Source organism: Sinocyclocheilus rhinocerous, unplaced genomic scaffold, assembly GCF_001515625.1.
Source record: "Sinocyclocheilus rhinocerous isolate Xijiao unplaced genomic scaffold, SAMN03320098_v1.1 scaffold314, whole genome shotgun sequence".
In the NCBI taxonomy this organism is placed as follows: Eukaryota; Metazoa; Chordata; class Actinopteri; order Cypriniformes; family Cyprinidae; genus Sinocyclocheilus; species Sinocyclocheilus rhinocerous.
Window position 1 is genome coordinate 618,590 of NW_015630021.1, and position 17,579 is coordinate 636,168.

Sequence of the window (17,579 nt, forward strand, 5' to 3'; positions counted from 1 at the left end):
AAGTTGCTAGTGCAAATGACAAAATATTTATTTAGACTTCATATTGTTCACACTCACAAATAATAATGTGGTTCCAAAACCAAGAAAATTTAATGATTCCAGAGGATATAATTTAATTATATCATGTCAGTAGTCAAAGAACTACAAAACAATTAACCATATGAAGCCTACTTTATCATATATGATACATTAATTTCTAAGGCCTCTGCATTATGAGCATGATCAGGTCTTTGTTGGAAAAACCTGTTGTACACAATCTACTACATGCCTTCTGCTCTCTGACTGATAATTCATACTTATTTAGTAAGTAAAAGCCTAAAAAAGGTATCAGTTTGTGGTGCACTTTTTTTTTTTGCTGTGAAAATTTCAATGATTTTTATAAGCAAAACATAAGAATAACTTTTACATTGCTGGTAATATTTCAGTATTAACATTTACTGGACTGAAGAAACTTGATTATCCATGTTCAAATTAAGAATCAAATATGATACAACAGGCTTTTAAGGAATGTTTATTTGTACATCGATCTCCCAGTCATCATCGTATTGCACTGCATTATACGTTTTGCCATCACAATAAAAATGACAGAGCTTTGATCATAAAACTAAATATTAAAATATTTAATTAGTATTATTATTAGGAAATAAAAAGTGACAACTGATGTTTACATGCATTTTATGTAAGTAGTATTTTATACTGTTATAATAATCTATAATTATCTATAATATCAGCACCAAATAGGCTAGCATATTTTGATAGGGCCTCTGAATAAAGTTTAGGTGTTTTCCCCCCTTAAGTAAGAGCTCCATATTCTCCTTTATCAGACTACATGAGCCATAAAAGCCAAATAAATCACATATGATACAAAACATAAAACACAAACTTTTTAAAATAATTTTTGCAACTAAAGGTTCAATAAACTGTTTGTTACATTTAAAAAAAATAAATGACTGACTATTTTTTTTATATGTCAGACTTTACAGGCATTAAACTGGTGAATATGTATTATTTTAAGTATTTACAGAATGGTGCTCCATTGTGCTCAATGGCAAAAGGCCAACAAAACCAAAACTCAATCTCCCATGATGCCGTGCGTTTCCTCCGCTATCTCGCGCCTTTCCATCTTGTTCCTCCCGAGAGCTCAGCGCCGTAGTTGTTGTTGTGGTATGTAATAATGGCGGCAGCAGGAGGCGGATTACCAGCCTCGGCTGTTGTAGCGACCATAAACACCTCCGCCACCGTTCGCTGCCGTTTCCCAGGTCGGCCATGGATGTCTCGGAGCCTGCTGAAGACGGAGAAGCGCTCTCATGTCGGTCGGGTGAGGGCTGAGGATGGAAAAGGGCCGAGGCCCGTCGACGTTAGAACTACGCTGAGAGAGGATCCGTCACTGTCGCGCTTGCTCGGGCTGGCGGAGAAACACAGGCGCCAGCGCGAAGCGGGATTCTGCACGAGCGGGAGCGATGAGGTGAGCGCTTCGCCTAGTGAAATACAGTAACGTTACTAATGCGCAGCAAGTGCATCATCAGCATGTTGCTGGTGTCCGTTCCTGCAGAGATGTAGCCGCCTGATCATAGTTGCACCGTCGTGAGTTTTACAGATTACAGAGATGGAGCCTCTGTAAAGCATTTAAAGAGACGCCAGTCATATCGTGGGCTTTTGCCGGGCTGTCGAGCTCTCATTACGGGTGTTTAACTCTGGTAGGCGGTGTTGCCGTGGCCAGTGGGATTGTTTGTGGGTCAGTGACAGCGTGGTGTCCACTGATTAGTTTTAAGGGAGTTTGTGTAAAGTTATCGGCTTTGGGATTTAATGCCAGTGTTGTTGACAGGTCTGTTTTTCTTATTAGTTAATAGACGCTACGTATTTAGTTCAAACGTTTGGGAGGCGTGGCGTGCATCCGGTATATGATACACCTATAGTTTATGCATTCTGTTAGGAATCGTCTTTGAATTATTAAAATGTCTTGTTTCTAAAAATCTTAGATCCGTTTGTACAGCGTCAGGTAGCAGTGTTTATAAACAAATTCACCGCTTCATAGTAATTTTGTTAACCAGACACGATTGGTTAGAAGTGCAGTTCATTTTCATTCAGTAAAACTTTCTAAAGTACGTTACAATAAATTCAAAGCTGAACCAGCACAGAGCTCATGTTGAGCTTTGACATCACACCTTGTAGACTGACGCTATCCGAATATGTGCTTTGAAATTCTGAACTATCTGCGATGAGAGGACTATCCAGCATCATCCTTTCGTGAAAGGACAGTTGCACTTTATGGGGATATGAAAAACTGAACTTGATTCCTTTTGACCCATGAGCAGTTGTAAGTAGCATTGCATGGTTTATAGTAGGAGATGCTGACATGCATTGATTTTTCTCTGTGTGGAAATTTTTTTCTTGAGGTGTTTGAGAAAGACAGAGATTAGATTAGCTCGAAGACATAAAGATTCTGTTTTTAGTTTGAGTTGTATTTTGGAAATAATAATTTCAAAGTTTGCTGACGTTATGAAGTTGTTACTAATGTGAAGCTGACACTCTCTTGCACTTGGGTGCAGCTCTGCACGTTTCTTAAAAGTCCTAGCATTAGACATGAGCACAGAGGTTTATTTGTAACACTGTCTGTGATCATTTCACACCGACCTTCATGGATCATTTCAGCATGAATTCTTTTGTATCACTTTATAATGGTGGATCCTGAATTAACAATGGTCATGCAAAAAAAAATAAAAAATTGTCATTTGCAAATAAATAAAATGCTGTTACTGGCCACTATATAATTATTAATTTAATTAAATAATGCAAAAGAGTTTCATGGCCTTATAAGTGGTAAATGTTTCTCATTTAACCTGCCTTTAACAGCTAAAATTATCATAGGTCAGTTAGGCATGGGCCGGTATGAGATTTTGACGGTATGATAACCTTAAGCAAAAATATCACGGTTTCACGGTATCACGGTATTGTCATTACAGCTCTAAAATGTGTTATTTTTAAATGACTGGGTAAAAAAAAAAAAAATTTTCCCCGCTGAACACAATATATTTTGTTTTTGAGCAACATACAGAATATTAGGAACAGTAGAATTTGTTTATTTTTTCTTTTATTTGTTTCCTAAAAAGAAGAAAAATAAAGACTGACATCTTTATTTAACCTAAATCTGTAATTACAGTTAATTAATTTTGGTTATATAATTCATATACATATCTTTTATATCATTTCATATCATTTAGTTATATCATTTCATATACATTATTTTGTTTTAATAATAACCCAATTTGAAGCAAAAACAGAATGTTCTGTTCTTGAAAAGAAAATACCACGTAAACTTCTCTGAAGACATTCAGTTCCCCTCAGAAACACATTCATATAAACCCCCAAATCAGTATTGAGGATTTTCTTCCAATAGTTCGTGCATCATGAACAGTGAGTGATCTGCCTGCTACAGTATTTTTCTCTGTGCGTTCGTCTTCAGCGTCTCTGGCCTGTGTTAACGGGTGTTTACAGACTTCATATTTTCACATAAATGACATTTTGGAAAACGATTGCATTGCAACGCAGTTTGTGCAAGTCCAGAACAGAGACGAGCTGCTTGCAATAAGACAAAAAACGGCCGGTTGCCGATCGCATAAGTTCCTGGGGAAGCTCCTTAAATTCGGCCATCCTACACACACGTGACTGACCGCTCGCTCGCACCAACAGGAGAAGGAGGGTCGTGTTACTCTCTACACTGCACTCAACCTGAGGGATGCCTACACTTTCAGTCTTTGAGGAGACATGAAAAACAGCACATACCGCAGGAACGGTATAATGGAAAATATTAGCGGTTTTGAAATTAGCGGTTAGCGGTATACCTTGAAACCGGTAATCGGCCCATGCCTAAGGTCAGTATAATAACTGTATTTCGGAGCTGTCGTCAAACTTGCAGTTCATGAATGACTGTATCTTATTTCACATGTATTTAAATTGCAGATTTTAGTAGTTAATGTTCACATCTATGCTCACACGTATGAACCAAGTGAGAAAAATAAGTACTTGTGCAGTGTGCTGAACTTTTAAAGTAATGCATTGTGTTCTAGAAGGTTAGTATATTAATTTAGTACTGTGATGTGTACTGTACTCTTCTGTATCAGCATTTCTCACCACTCAGTCTTTTAGAGAGATGAAGCAGGGATCCCATGCTACATGTTTTGTTTTTGTTGTATGTGAAGCCTGTCCTATAATATTTAAGTTCTCATGGAAACTTTTGTCTTTGTTGAATATTTGTTCCGTATAATACCAGTGTTATCAATCAAGCAGGGGTTTTGTAGTGCTGCCATCTGTCATTGTACTCCGCAGCAGTGAGTAATAGAATGGACTGCAAACATTCGTTGAACTGCTATTGGATTAGCCAGGGTAGAGAAAGGGAAAATTGTGTAAATAATCTGAATGTCCTATTTCTACATATTTGAATTTCATTTGATGTTAAATTATTAAAATACATTAAAGGTCTGCATGTGGTTTTGTGGTGTTACATTTTATCCATCGTTCTTTCTCAGGAGGGCGACTTCACAGGCTTTAAAGTGGATGGTCAATGTTCCTCGCGTTCTGGACAAAGCTCATCAAGTGAGTGTTTTAGTTGTTTCCATGTCTTAAGCATTTTGATGGTGTAAACCATAACAGTAATTTGGGCTTAGATATTCTATGTAGGGATATGCCGGTATCAAATTTTCATGTTGCGATTAATTGCTAATGCTTTTGTGCTGGTTTTTATATTAAACTTGGTCATTCAAGCCAAAATGTATCTACTAAAGAAAAGTGTTTTTCTTGTATTCTCCCTTTTAAGGTTTAGTTAGTGCTACTTAGGGTTGGGTATCGTTTGAATTTTATCAATAGAGTGGGGGAACTATGACGTCACTTTGTAGGCCAATCGGTAGGCCTGTCACGATAACAACTTTTTGTTGTGCGATATAGGCTATTGCCCCAGAAATAATTGCGATAAGTGATATTATTGTCATTTTAAGGACCATTTTATGCCACTGAATATATAATCATAATGTAACAGCATAATAATGCAAGAAGGCCTACACACTTCCAAATGACAAAAAAAAATTATTTTTAAGAATATTTAGATCATGAAAAGTAAGTATCAAAATATTAGATACCTTAAAAAACTTGAATAAATAGGAAATAAACATTTTCTAACAAAAAGTGCAAAGTAACAAGTACAAAAAAAGAAAAATGCACAAAGAACTTGTATGGAGATTTTTCCATCTACAGATTTTTCCCTGACCTTCTTTTCTCTGTAAATTAAGGGTGCACACTATTGCTGAAAAACACAATCACTACTTAGCAGTCAGATGTCCGTATGCAAAAGGCACAGGTCCCTAAACAAGACCATATCTGCAGATGCAACTTTTTAACTAGCACCTCATGACTACACCACGTTATGTACGAGAAGCTGCAAAAGACACAGGCGCAAGTGGAATGTAAAAAACATGATGACATAAATTTTAAGTAAATATATTGGGCGATATATTGCATCACCAAAAATTGAGGTCATGTACATATATTGCGCGATAAGTCGATATATTGATTATTGCGACAGGCCTACCAATCGGCTGTTAGCATCTAACGGGTTGCCTAGACAAAAACCCAATAGGATTTTTTCATAGGCTTTTGGATTATCGTAAAAAATAAGCTCTGTGTTCAACAGTAGTTCATGGGGTGGGAATCACCAGAGGCCCCACGATACGATATTATCACGATACTTGTGTCACGATACAATATTATTGTGATTTTAAATATATTGCGATATTCTGCAATATATTGCAATTTATGACCTTTTTCCAACTTCAAATTAGGCCTATGTCCCCAAATGAAAACTTTGGCAACATCTGTTTTAACTAAAAAGAAACATTTCTCAGTTTGTTTCTCTCACTTCAATTTTATTGTTGCAGTGCAAAATGGGATTGTCAAGCAAACAAACTGATCAACACGTTCATGAAAACCTGTCATAAATGTTGTATGCACCTGGCAACTCAACTATTTGTATTAGTCTATTCTAGTCCACCTTACTTAAATGTAAACAGGTATGCACTGCTGTGCTACTACATTTTATTTTGAAAAATGCAACTTGAACTTGTACAAAAAAGTTCACAACCCTTCAGCAATTGGGGCATTTGAAAGTAAATTACTGTTAAATTTAAAATAAATAAAACATAGTCTTACATTAAAATAAAAATGTTACATTAAATTAAGCATAACATGTACTCTTAAAGTAAACAATGTTCTACAACAGGTATACTATGCACTGCTGTGCTCTTAGAATATTTTACTTTAATTTATTCCATGGTCTGTTGGAATTCTTGATTCTGATTGGCTGGCAGATATGCATTAAAACCGTTTAATGCACAGGTAGTTCCAAGTCAGTTTAATTACCGTTCCATATTAATGCACTGCTTTAATTGATGCACACAAACACACACACATCACTCGCACACACACACACACACACACACACACAGAGGGATACTATGCACTGCTGTGCTCTTAGAATATTTTACTTTAATTTATTCCATGGTCTGTTGGAATTCTTGATTCTGATTGGCTGGCAGATATGCATTAAAACCGTTTAATGCACGGGTAGTTCCAAGTCAGTTTAATTACAGTTCTATATTAGGCCCTGTCCACACGAACGCGGTTATTTTTAAAACCGCAGCTTTTTCTACGCCGTTCGTCCACACGCAAACGCAGCACCAGGTCACTGAAACCGAACATTTTTGAAAATGCCTGCCAGGGTGAAGATTTTCAAAAACCAAAACGAGTTTTTGGCTTGTGACGTCGGAGCCTGCGCTGTTATCTCCGCCTACTGGAAACTTTTTCAGGCTTCTGATTGGCCAACATGGCTTTACGGTTGAGATTATATCGCCACCTGTTGGTTTGGCATGCTCTTGACTGCTTCATAGCATGCGTTTGCATTTTCATGTGGACTGAGATTTTTTTTAAAACGGAAGAAGGAAAAACTGTTTATAAAAATACCCGTGTACGTATGGACATGGCCTTAATGTGCCACTCTTTTATTGACACTCACAAACGCACACACACATCACTTGCACAGAGAGAGAGAGATCCCGCTGTGCACACAGAAATGTTCAGGAGTAGGCCAACATAAACTTGTCAACGCTGCCCCGCAATTAATAAAATGGCTTAGATACTGGATCACTGCATTATATTCCTCAGCAACGATGAGGTAAAATCTGTTTAAGTAATTAAACTCACAACTTCATTGTTTGTAGAGAGAGATGCACAGACGCAGGTAATTCACACACACACAACTGTCATCTTTCTCTCTTTTTCTCTCCCGAACAAACGATCGATAATTAATTCAAATAAATGTTATAATTCTGTAATTCTATAATTCCGTAACTGACGAAAATAACCGTAATTTTGACCCATTCGGTCAAATATTGCGCTGCAAAGAGCAATAATAGTTTTAACTTGTCTATAACTTGGCAAATGACCATGGAATAAGCGGGATAATCAAAGGCTTGCTGTGCATTTTAGAAAAGAACTGAACACCACCATCTAGTGGACTGTAAAGAAATTGATTTTATTATTCTACCAAATGGACCCTTTTCACAAGACCGTTAAACGCGCGTCATCAGCATCGTAAATCCTCGAAAGTTTTTCATATTTGTATTTTTAAAAAAATGTATGTACATTTATAACACTATTCTTTATATTATATCACCTTTGCATCAAATTACAAAAAAAACAGTTAACGCTAATGCGAGGGTGTTTCTAATGCAGCGTCTATGGGAGGGACAGTGAATTTGACATCGTTATCTCTTCTGACTGCCATTATCAGTCTCTCTAAATTTTTTTTCCTTTTATTGAAAGTCACGAAAACACTATTGTGGAGTTTTTCTTTTGCTATTTGAGCAAATGGGAATGCAAAAAATATATTTGTGGTACTCTCCCATTCACTGCTCTTCAAGTTAACCCAACTATGACGACTTCCGCTGCTGAGAAACCCGGAAATGTGAAAAGGGTCCATAGTACAATAAAAGATTGATACTTGGCGTCCGTGTATCGATACAGTATTGCCATGGAAAAAATAGCGATATTATGCTGTAACGATTTTTTCACCCACCCTTAGTAGTTCATACTTGCACGTTTTGTCCATCAAGATGATCTTCACAAAATAATATAACTTTTATGAATGTTGAAAGCCTAAATACCAGCACCAGAACTAAAAAGCTAAACTAAAGCCCTATTCGCACGGGATTAGTATTATCTGGGGACCTTGTGTGATTTTGAAATTACCCCCCACCACATCTGAATTTCGTGTGGTGCATTCGCATGGGATAAGCGAAGCCTGTGATTTTACTCGAATTTACTGACTTATCTCCCGGATACGATGTCAAGGCTTTGAGAGTCCCGTTCTATGGTCCGGTTAGATTGATTTAAAAAAAAGAAACGAATATAGTTTCGTGCCCTGTGTCATTTACATTTCACCAGGTTAAAATAATATGTCGAGCTTTATGCTTGATTTATTTGTAACACATTAACCTCAAAACATTTTCAGCTTTCTCTTTCTGCAAATTGTATGGTGTAGCGATATGACAGCACCCAAAATACTATCAAACACTCCAACGCAGCTCCATTCTTCGCGAAAGATGGATAAAAAGGCGCACAGGAAACAAAAACCTCGAAAAATGAGATACGACCTGCCAAATCCAGGCCAAATCACAGAGATGTCGATTCGCACAGGACTAATATTATCACAGGACCTCGGTGTTCTGTGAAATATGGTAGGTCATTTGCGGGGGAATTTTAATTGACAAATTACAGACATGGCCGATTCACACAGGATTAAGATCACAGACAACCTTCGCAATTATTACAAATGACTGGATGTCACCAGGTAATACTAATCCCGTGCGAATAGGGCTTTAAGCTGTAAACGAACTACACCACGTCGCTCGCCTTCAACGTCACCACCACCATGCTTCCAACAACTTTTAAACTTATTTTTAGAAACATGTTCAGTGAAAAGGATTTACTCTGTGGATTAATTTTAACCCACGTTACATGAACCTTTTCATATAAAAACTGAAATAAATACAAAACTAGAGCCAAACTAAAACTGAAATGAAAAAAATTAATATTAAATAAGTTGTGAATAAATGAAATAATCATAACTAAAGCACATATGAAAGCACAAATTTCTGTACATTTTGAAATAAGGTGCATTAAAAGTCTATTCCGATTCTGCTTATTGATTCCGATTCTCATAGAATCTCTGTTTCGATTCCAGTGTGGTTAAAAGTCAAACATTTAGATATCAAACATATTTATTCTGTCTCTTTTTGCAAAACGTTTAGTTGCAGTTAAATACCATGAATAAAAATCAGCAGGTTACATAAAAACTGGACTTATTTAAGAGCTGTTTGGTGCAAAATGGAGCTGCATGATTCTAGATAAATTGTTTAAAAAAAATTTTTTTTTTAATAGAGGTTATGGTTCTCCTGCACTTCTGAAGAAAAAATATTACACAACTAAACAAAATAACATGTAATTTATGAATGATTCAATGACTCAATGAACGAATCTCTTGAATGAATTATACATTTTTACCAGTCACTTTTCGCTACCTACCGGCATAACAACGTAATTGATAAATCTTTATTTGAAGCATCAAATTACTTTCAAAAGGTGATTTACTCTATTTTGATCGCTACTAGGGATGTCAACGATTAATCGACGTTTGATTAAATGTCGATAAGAGATTGTAATCCATTAATCAATGGTTAATTAAGCAATTTAATTTTGGGTGCGTGCGGTTCATACGCAAACGTGCAAGCGGCTATGGGTGGGAGGGCTGGATCTTTTGCAAAAATAATGCACTAATGTACAAATTACGCTTTTAATGTGATCCAGATTTCAAATTTCCTGAGATAATTGTTCCATATCGGGCTCTGCTTTTTGACAGGGCTGTGGGACACGAGCAGGACAGAGCCCATCTCTATTCTCATATCTTCATGTTTTCTCAGAATATTCCAAAGCAAATGACACCATTTGTAAATGGTCAGAAAAGCTCATTATATATCTCTCTACTCATGTATGAATGAAAGAATAAATGAGGGATTTATACAGCACTTTGTGTATTGCTGTACACCCAAAGTGCTTTACAATCATGTAGGGCTGAACGATTTTGGAAAATAATCTAATTGCGATTTTTTTTTACCAATATTGCGATTGCGATTTAATATGCAATTATTTTTTTAAAGCTCTTTATGTTCTGTATTATTCAACAAAGACAAGCTATAAATCTCCGGTATAGACACAGTGAGTGAAGCCGAGGGCAAGATATGCCTCGTCATATTTTCTGCATTTAGCTTTTGAATGACCAGCACCTGCCTGGGTCTGTGCGACTTCATCTATGGCTTTTCTCTTCGCTTTCACAAACCGATCCATCTCCCATTCTAAGTTACGTCCTTTGGCTGTTTACTTATTTCTTTTCTTTTTCTGCTGATGGCCCGCGCTCGACTTGAAGCAGCGCTGCTTAGACCGATGGGTGTGTGTCATCAAAGTACTGCGAGAGCTATAAGAGAGCGGACGTCTCCTTATGCTTTCTCTCGCTCGCCGTACTTTGATGTCATACACCGATCTGATCTTCAAGTCGAACACACCTCTTTACTCTCGCGTGTCACGTGACCGTGTAATCGCAGGCTCTGCGATTGAAAAATCGCGTTTTTTCATATCGCGATATCGCAAATGCAATTAATTGTTCAGCCCTACAATCATGCACCACTCATGCTCAACGGAAAAGCAAAGTCTGCTCAAATAACGGGGCTGACAGGACATTTCTATTAGGGATGGGCATTCGATTAAATTTTCTTAGTCGATCGTCGGGAGAATTAACGATCGACTATCGATTAATCATTAATATTTTTATAATAAAATTAATTATTTAACTTTTATAATTCAAAAATGCAATGAATACAAAAATACAGCGTGTTTTTCCTCAATGAGACCTTTATTACAAGATCAACTTGTGGCAGACAGTTAAACTATGTTCAGTTAGGCAAACCGAACATATATGCGCGTGCATATGCGGTGCTCTAAAGCAGCGGAACCTGCAGCTGCGAGCCGGCGTTCTTAAACAGAGACCTCATTTGTTCCAAAATAATAATAATAAAAAAGAATCATGTTAAACAATAACTTAAACAAAAAACATAATAATACTTAGATCTGACAGGTTTTGTCAAAATGTAACTCAAAACTATCCAAGCCAGAAGAAAGGGCCAGATATTAGCCTTCCTAACAATTAGGCTAACTTAACAAATTAGGCTACTTAAAGCCTCGTGAAAAATAACTAACTTTAGTAACTCGCATACAACTTCTGCACCAGTCTACTGATTTTTGTTGAGAAATATAAGCATGTTGACATGATCTGGGGTCAGACGCGACCGCAACCTGGTGACCGTCAGTCCAGCCGCCGAAAACACCCGCTCTGAGGGGACTGACATTGCCGGGATGCACAGGTACCTCTGCGCTAACTTGGCCAGCCCGGGGAACCTTATTCCGTTCACTTTCCACCAGTCTGTAGGTGTGCAATTCAGGGGTGGGGGAGTCTCCCTCAGATCTATGTTAGTATACTTGTTCCTGTTTGCAATAGCGCTACTGTGCTGTAATAGCTGTACTGGGCAATGCTGGTAAAACGACGCTCTCGTGACGCTATGCTCTGCTCACATGCTCTGATAATAATAGCTTTGTAGGTCTATACATTATTTTGATAATTTAAAAAAACGTAGTTAAATCAGATTCTGTTGCATAGAACTGAATAAAAATAATATATAGTGATATTTAATGTTAATATTTTTTGTCCAATTTTGTGTTCAATGAAAGTATGGTTATTTTTTGGCATGTTTTTTTAAATTCAGTAAATGAAAAGTATGAAAAAATTCTGCGCCAGTTAAGTAAAGCAAAAAAGTATGTTTATAATTGGGTGCGTAGATTCAATTAATAGGAGAAAAATACAAAAAGCAAAGGCAAAAAATCCGCACACCAAACGAAATGCAAAGTTCAAGGTCCTTTGAACAGAAGTTTATTCCTGAAGATTTGCATAGAGGTGACAACAAAAACTAAAGTGCACAATTTTTTAAATTCAGTATCATTAAAATTATTGAATTAAATTAAAAAGTCTTACAAAGGTTTTCGGCCAAGTGCATCCAGAAATTTCGGTTTCGGACGGAATTTTAATTTCATAAAAAAAAAAATAAAAAAAAGCAAGATGTGCACATAGGAATCGATAGGCGAAATCAAAATTTTAATTTTACAACAAGTATTCGATTCCTGACCTTAAGTATCTGATTCAAAATTGGAATCGATTTTCAATTCCCAATCCTAGACGGTCATCACTATTTTATTGTACAAAATCTTTGAACAGAAGTTTATTCCTGAAGATTTGCATAGAGGTGACAACAAAAACTAAAGTGCACAATTTTTTAAATTCAGTATCATTAAAATTATTGAATTAAATTAAAAAGTCTTACAAAGGTTTTCGGCCAAGTGCATCCAGAAATTTCGGTTTCGGACGGAATTTTAATTTCATAAAAAAAAAAATAAAAAAAAGCAAGATGTGCACATAGGAATCGATAGGCGAAATCAAAATTTTAATTTTACAACAAGTATTCGATTCCTGACCTTAAGTATCTGATTCAAAATTGGAATCGATTTTCAATTCCCAATCCTAGACGGTCATCACTATTTTATTGTACAAAATGTCAGTTTTTCTCTGATATTTGTGTATTTCTCCATTTATTGGTCAATGTTGGAAGTTTAGCGGCTAATTTTCTATATAATTGTGCATTAATTTATGCATATTTTTACATTAAGAATACCTACACCTAATGTTTATCTTTAGTAACAATGTTAATTTAAATAACACTATTAAATGTGATCTTTAGCAGATCTTAAAATGAAAATGCATCTTTTCATACATAGTGTTGTTATGCCTTAATTCTATTTTTTAGCAGTTTTATAATATAATTAAATATTAAGTAAATATACAATAAAATATTTTAACAAGAGTTTAGAATTTTAGTTGAAATATTTAAATAATTATCTATTTATCATCATTTGCCAAAAGTTTGATATCGATGCATCCCTAATTGAGAATAATTAATCCAGTAAAATGCCCACTTACATCCCTATGCTGACCTTTAATTTTTTGTTTGTTTGAAGGGACAGCCATGATTAATCACATGGTTGACGCTCTCTTGCCTGTAGTTCTAGGTTTATTGTGTTTATTAAAAATAACATGTTTTAATACATTTTTTGTCAATCTCTTTTCTAAAGGCAGTCCCCTTAAACTGGCATCCTCACAGGTGAAGCCACCTTTGGTGAAAGGCAAAAGATTTTCCAGAACTGACCAAAATTCTGTGAGGCCCAAAATGGTTATTAAAATGACAGCCAAAAAAGTGACCAAAAAAGTAACGGAACAGGCACAAAGGCCATCTGTGGATAAAGGCGGACAATTGAAACAGGGCAGCTCAAGTAAGAGAAATGGCAGGATACTCAGGAACCAGAGAGAGGGAACATGTGTCTCCTCAAAGACAGAAAATGATGTAAATGTGGATGGGGCTTTTGAAGAGGAGGAGATCACTAGAAAGTCAAAGAAGAGCAGTTCCAGTGCAGTAGACAGACGGACGAGGCAGGGCAAATTAGTGTGGACTTTAACACTGGTTAAAGGTAAAGAGCGAGCCTCCAGAGTTAGAGACACCCAAGACCAAAGAGCTTCAACAGAATATGCTAAGACCAACAGGAACAAGACAGAGGAAATGGCTGGTAGTGATCAGGCACGTGCTGTATCCTCAAAACCAATGGCCAAACAGAGAAGGGGCAGAAGGACAGACGCAAACGAGGAGCCTCTTGAATCTCTTGGTGGAGATGCAGGAGTGTCTTTTAGCGACAGTTTAAGTTATTCCCAAAAGAAGCCTTTTGTAAGGCAACGAAGGTTACTGCAACAGGAGGTGCGCCGCAAAGTACCTGACAGTCAAGGACAGGCCTCTAACATGCCAAGAAAGAGACAGCGACTTGCCCTAGAGACAGACTCCACACATGTGCTGCAGCCGGTGGAAGGACAGGAACAGACACTTGGAGAGATTGAGCGATCCAACTCTGGAGGCCAAGCTAAACAGCCTAAACACTCCACCAGACCAATTGTTAGTGCTAGATCTTCTCGGGTCATCAAGGTCCCAAAGAGGTTCATGGATGATGAGCGCATGTCTGCGCTCCCAGAACGAGGGTCCCCGAAGAAACCAGCTCTTACTGAGATCACGATGGTTCTCGGTAAACCGAATGTTGAGCTCCAAAGCCTTGATTCTGGAAGCAAGCTGAAAACCGCACAGGAACCGCTGATCCTAAACAATGATGAAAAACGTGTTTCGGAAAAGGTGCAATCTCAGAGCGTCAAACCCATTTTGAGTTCCTCTAGGCTCTCTGGTGGTCCTCGTGGGAGGGGTGGGAGACTCGGCCAATCCACGGACCACTATAAGGTATACTGGAAGTTGAAGAAGCTCACAGCATGCCTGGCAAAACGAAGGATGCAGCGGATTGCTAGTGCAAGCTCCAAGCTAACAGAGGTCGGTGCTGAGGGAGAGACCCATGATGTGGAAAGAAGAAAGTCTGATCTCAAATTGCAGGACATGTATTCTCCAGGGGTGGTACCAAAAGTAGCCATTCATGTTGGGGAACATTCAGATCAGACGTCACCTTCATCTTTGGCGAAAGGCCCTGCTAAAAAGAACGGTAGGGTTTTTACTGTCATGTTTGAGTATTAGGTCACAAATAATAATAATAATAATAATAATAATTAACCTTACTTGTATACCACCTTTTATACAAGGAATGCAGCTCAAAGTGCTTTACAGTAAAAAAACAAAAACAAAGTTACAATAAAAGCACCAAGTACTTGACATGCAAACAAGTAAAAATACCATAATTAACCAGATTAAAGATGAAATCCACTTTATAACCTTAATAAAAGCAACAACAACAAAAAAACGCTCCAAAGTGTTTTGGTTTGTTCTTTTCTCCTCCTAATCCTGAGGTAATTTATTCCTTCAGTAGAGACTACCAACCTTGAAGCCACCACTGAAATGACTGCACAAAATGCCAAGATGATGGTGGAGCAAGGTGGAAACACCCAAAGAATGAGTATTTCCGGTGCCAATAAGAGGATGTTCCACCTGCTGAAGAGAGCCAGAGTCCAACTGATTAAAATTGACCAGCAGAAACAGCTCAAATCGGCTCAGGTCAGAATGCAAACAGTGCTTTGTTGCATTTATATAAGTCACTATGTATCTGACAAGTTCTGATAGTACTCATAAGCTGGGTGACTTAAGACTGGGTTTATTTTCAAAGACTTATTCAAGGATCATTCAAACGTTGGGGGTCAGTACAAATTTTTTTTATTTAAAAAATGGTGCTTTTTTTTTGGCAAAGATGCATAGAATTGATCAAGTGACAATATAAACATTTATAATGTTACAAAAGATTTCTCTTTCAAATAAATGTTGTTCTCTTTCTATTCGTCAAAGAATACTGAAAAAAATGTATCACAGTATCCACAAAAATATTAAGTAGCACAACAGTTTTCAACATTGATAATAATAAAAAATGTTTCCTGAGCACCAGAGCAACATATTAAATTGATTTCCGAAGGATCATGTGACACTGAGGACTGGAGTAATTATACTGAAAATTCAGCCATCAAATTGTCATCAAAGGAAAAAAATTACATTTTGAAATATATTCAGAAGTTGTAATAATACTTTACAATATTACTGTAAAAAGTAATCTTTACGATTATTTTTTTTGATCAAATAAATGCAGCCTTGGTGAGCATAAGATTTAAAAAAATCTTATTGACCCAAAACTTAAAAAATTTAAAAAAAAAAAAATCTTGTTGACCCCAAACTTTTTTTTGTAATTTTAAGAATGTTTTTTTCTTCTGAATTAGATTTTGATAAACATATTATCTTTTGTATCTTAGTGAATGCCACAGTACTCTGTATAAATTATACTTACGATAGTGTTTATGCTCTGCAGCTTCTGTGTGGCTCTGTGAGAGTAAGAGATGGATCAGCAGCAGTCATACAGAGAGGCAGAAAGAGGGGGAAGAGAGCAGTACCAGCTAACCTAGAGGGCATTCCACAGGTATGCTTGAATACAAAATATTGCTCTGCAGCTTTTTTGTTGGATCGTGAGTTACCGTTATGCCCTTTTAACTCCATAGGAGCAATTGATTGGTGGTCCGCGTATAAAGCATGTGTGTCGAGCAGCAGCAGTGGCACTGGGACAACCACGCGCCATGGTTCCAGACGACATTCCAAGGCTCAGCGCCCTTCCTCTGCATGAGAGAGAGGGGATCACTGCTTCACCTGCCGAAGAGGGTACACACCTCTCCTTTCCTCATTCTGTCCGCATCCATTATAAGTGACAGTTGCTCATGGAGACATCTGGGCTCTTTTGACCTGGAAATTGTATATTTTTATGTTTTTGTTAGTTACAGTGCAATTGTAATATATGTTCAAGTAATTTGTTTACGTGGGCATAAAATGTATGAATTCCTTTAAGGCTTTGTAAACAAATTGTATACAGGGTAGAATGATTTTTTAAAAATATAATGATAAATATAACAGTTAAATGCAAATATTGTAAATACAGATATTCAATTATAAATATTTATAATAAATATTCTAGATAATAAATATTAGGGCTGGGTAAAAAATATTGATTTCTCGATTTTAATCGATTCTCATTTTTACAAAACGATTCTTAAATCCGAAGAATCAATTAGTCTAGCCTGTTTTCAGTTAATGATGGGAACATTGTAGCGTGCTTCCCATCCAATAAATCGCAATAAGCTTTGTGCTTTTTTACTTTTGAAATGAAACAAAGTCCCAGATTTCAAAGTCTGTCCATTTTATTGCAGTATCCAAACAATAAATGCCATTTTGGTGCTGTTTAATGTGGAGTGACAGATCGCTGTAGCGCCTCAGTTCAAGAGAAGCGGCAGCGCGAAGCGCGTGTGAACTGATCATCTCCTCTGCTTTAATACCAGGTTCAGCACGAAATAAAAATGAATGAGCATCTGAAGGCATGTTAAAGGAGACACATTATGCCCCTTTTTACAATATGTAATATAAGTCTCTGGTGTCTCCAGAATGTGTCTCTGAAGTTTCAGCTCAAAATACCCCACAGATCATTTATTATATCATTTTGAAAATGCCTATTTTGAGTGGAAGCAGAAAAACATGCTGTTTTTCGTGCATTGTCTCTTTAAATGCAAATGAGCTGCTGCTCCCCACCCCCTTTTCTAGAATAGAGCTGTGCCATTACAGCTCATACCTGCTAAAAAACATCTGTTGTCACTAGGGGAGAGAAATCAGACGAGCTCGTTTTTTCAGAAGCTTGCAGAAAAAGGCTTACCAAAACAAAGTTACTGGGTTAATCTTTTTCACGTTTCCTTGGTTGGTAGATGCAACGGGTACCTGATTATAGCACTTAAAACCTGGAAAAGTCAGATTTTCATGATG

At 37.0% G+C, this 17,579-nt stretch overlaps 1 protein-coding gene across 3 annotated transcripts in view; it reads left to right on the top strand.

The window, feature by feature from the left end:
• The first annotated feature begins 981 nt into the window (after nucleotides 1-981).
• Nucleotides 982-17,579, top strand: part of LOC107739503 (histone-lysine N-methyltransferase 2B-like) — a 43,564-nt gene continuing 26,966 nt past the window's right edge. For 2 of the 3 annotated variants that reach the window (XM_016551638.1, XM_016551639.1), the window contains exons 1-6: nucleotides 982-1,465; nucleotides 4,527-4,593; nucleotides 13,336-14,787; nucleotides 15,106-15,293; nucleotides 16,090-16,197; nucleotides 16,277-16,433. In XM_016551638.1, the coding sequence (XP_016407124.1) occupies nucleotides 1,175-1,465; nucleotides 4,527-4,593; nucleotides 13,336-14,787; nucleotides 15,106-15,293; nucleotides 16,090-16,197; nucleotides 16,277-16,433 (2,263 nt within the window). In that variant the 5' untranslated portion in view covers nucleotides 982-1,174. The remainder of the gene's footprint in view (nucleotides 1,466-4,526; nucleotides 4,594-13,335; nucleotides 14,788-15,105; nucleotides 15,294-16,089; nucleotides 16,198-16,276; nucleotides 16,434-17,579) is intronic. The other variant, XM_016551640.1, reaches the window with a different exon arrangement.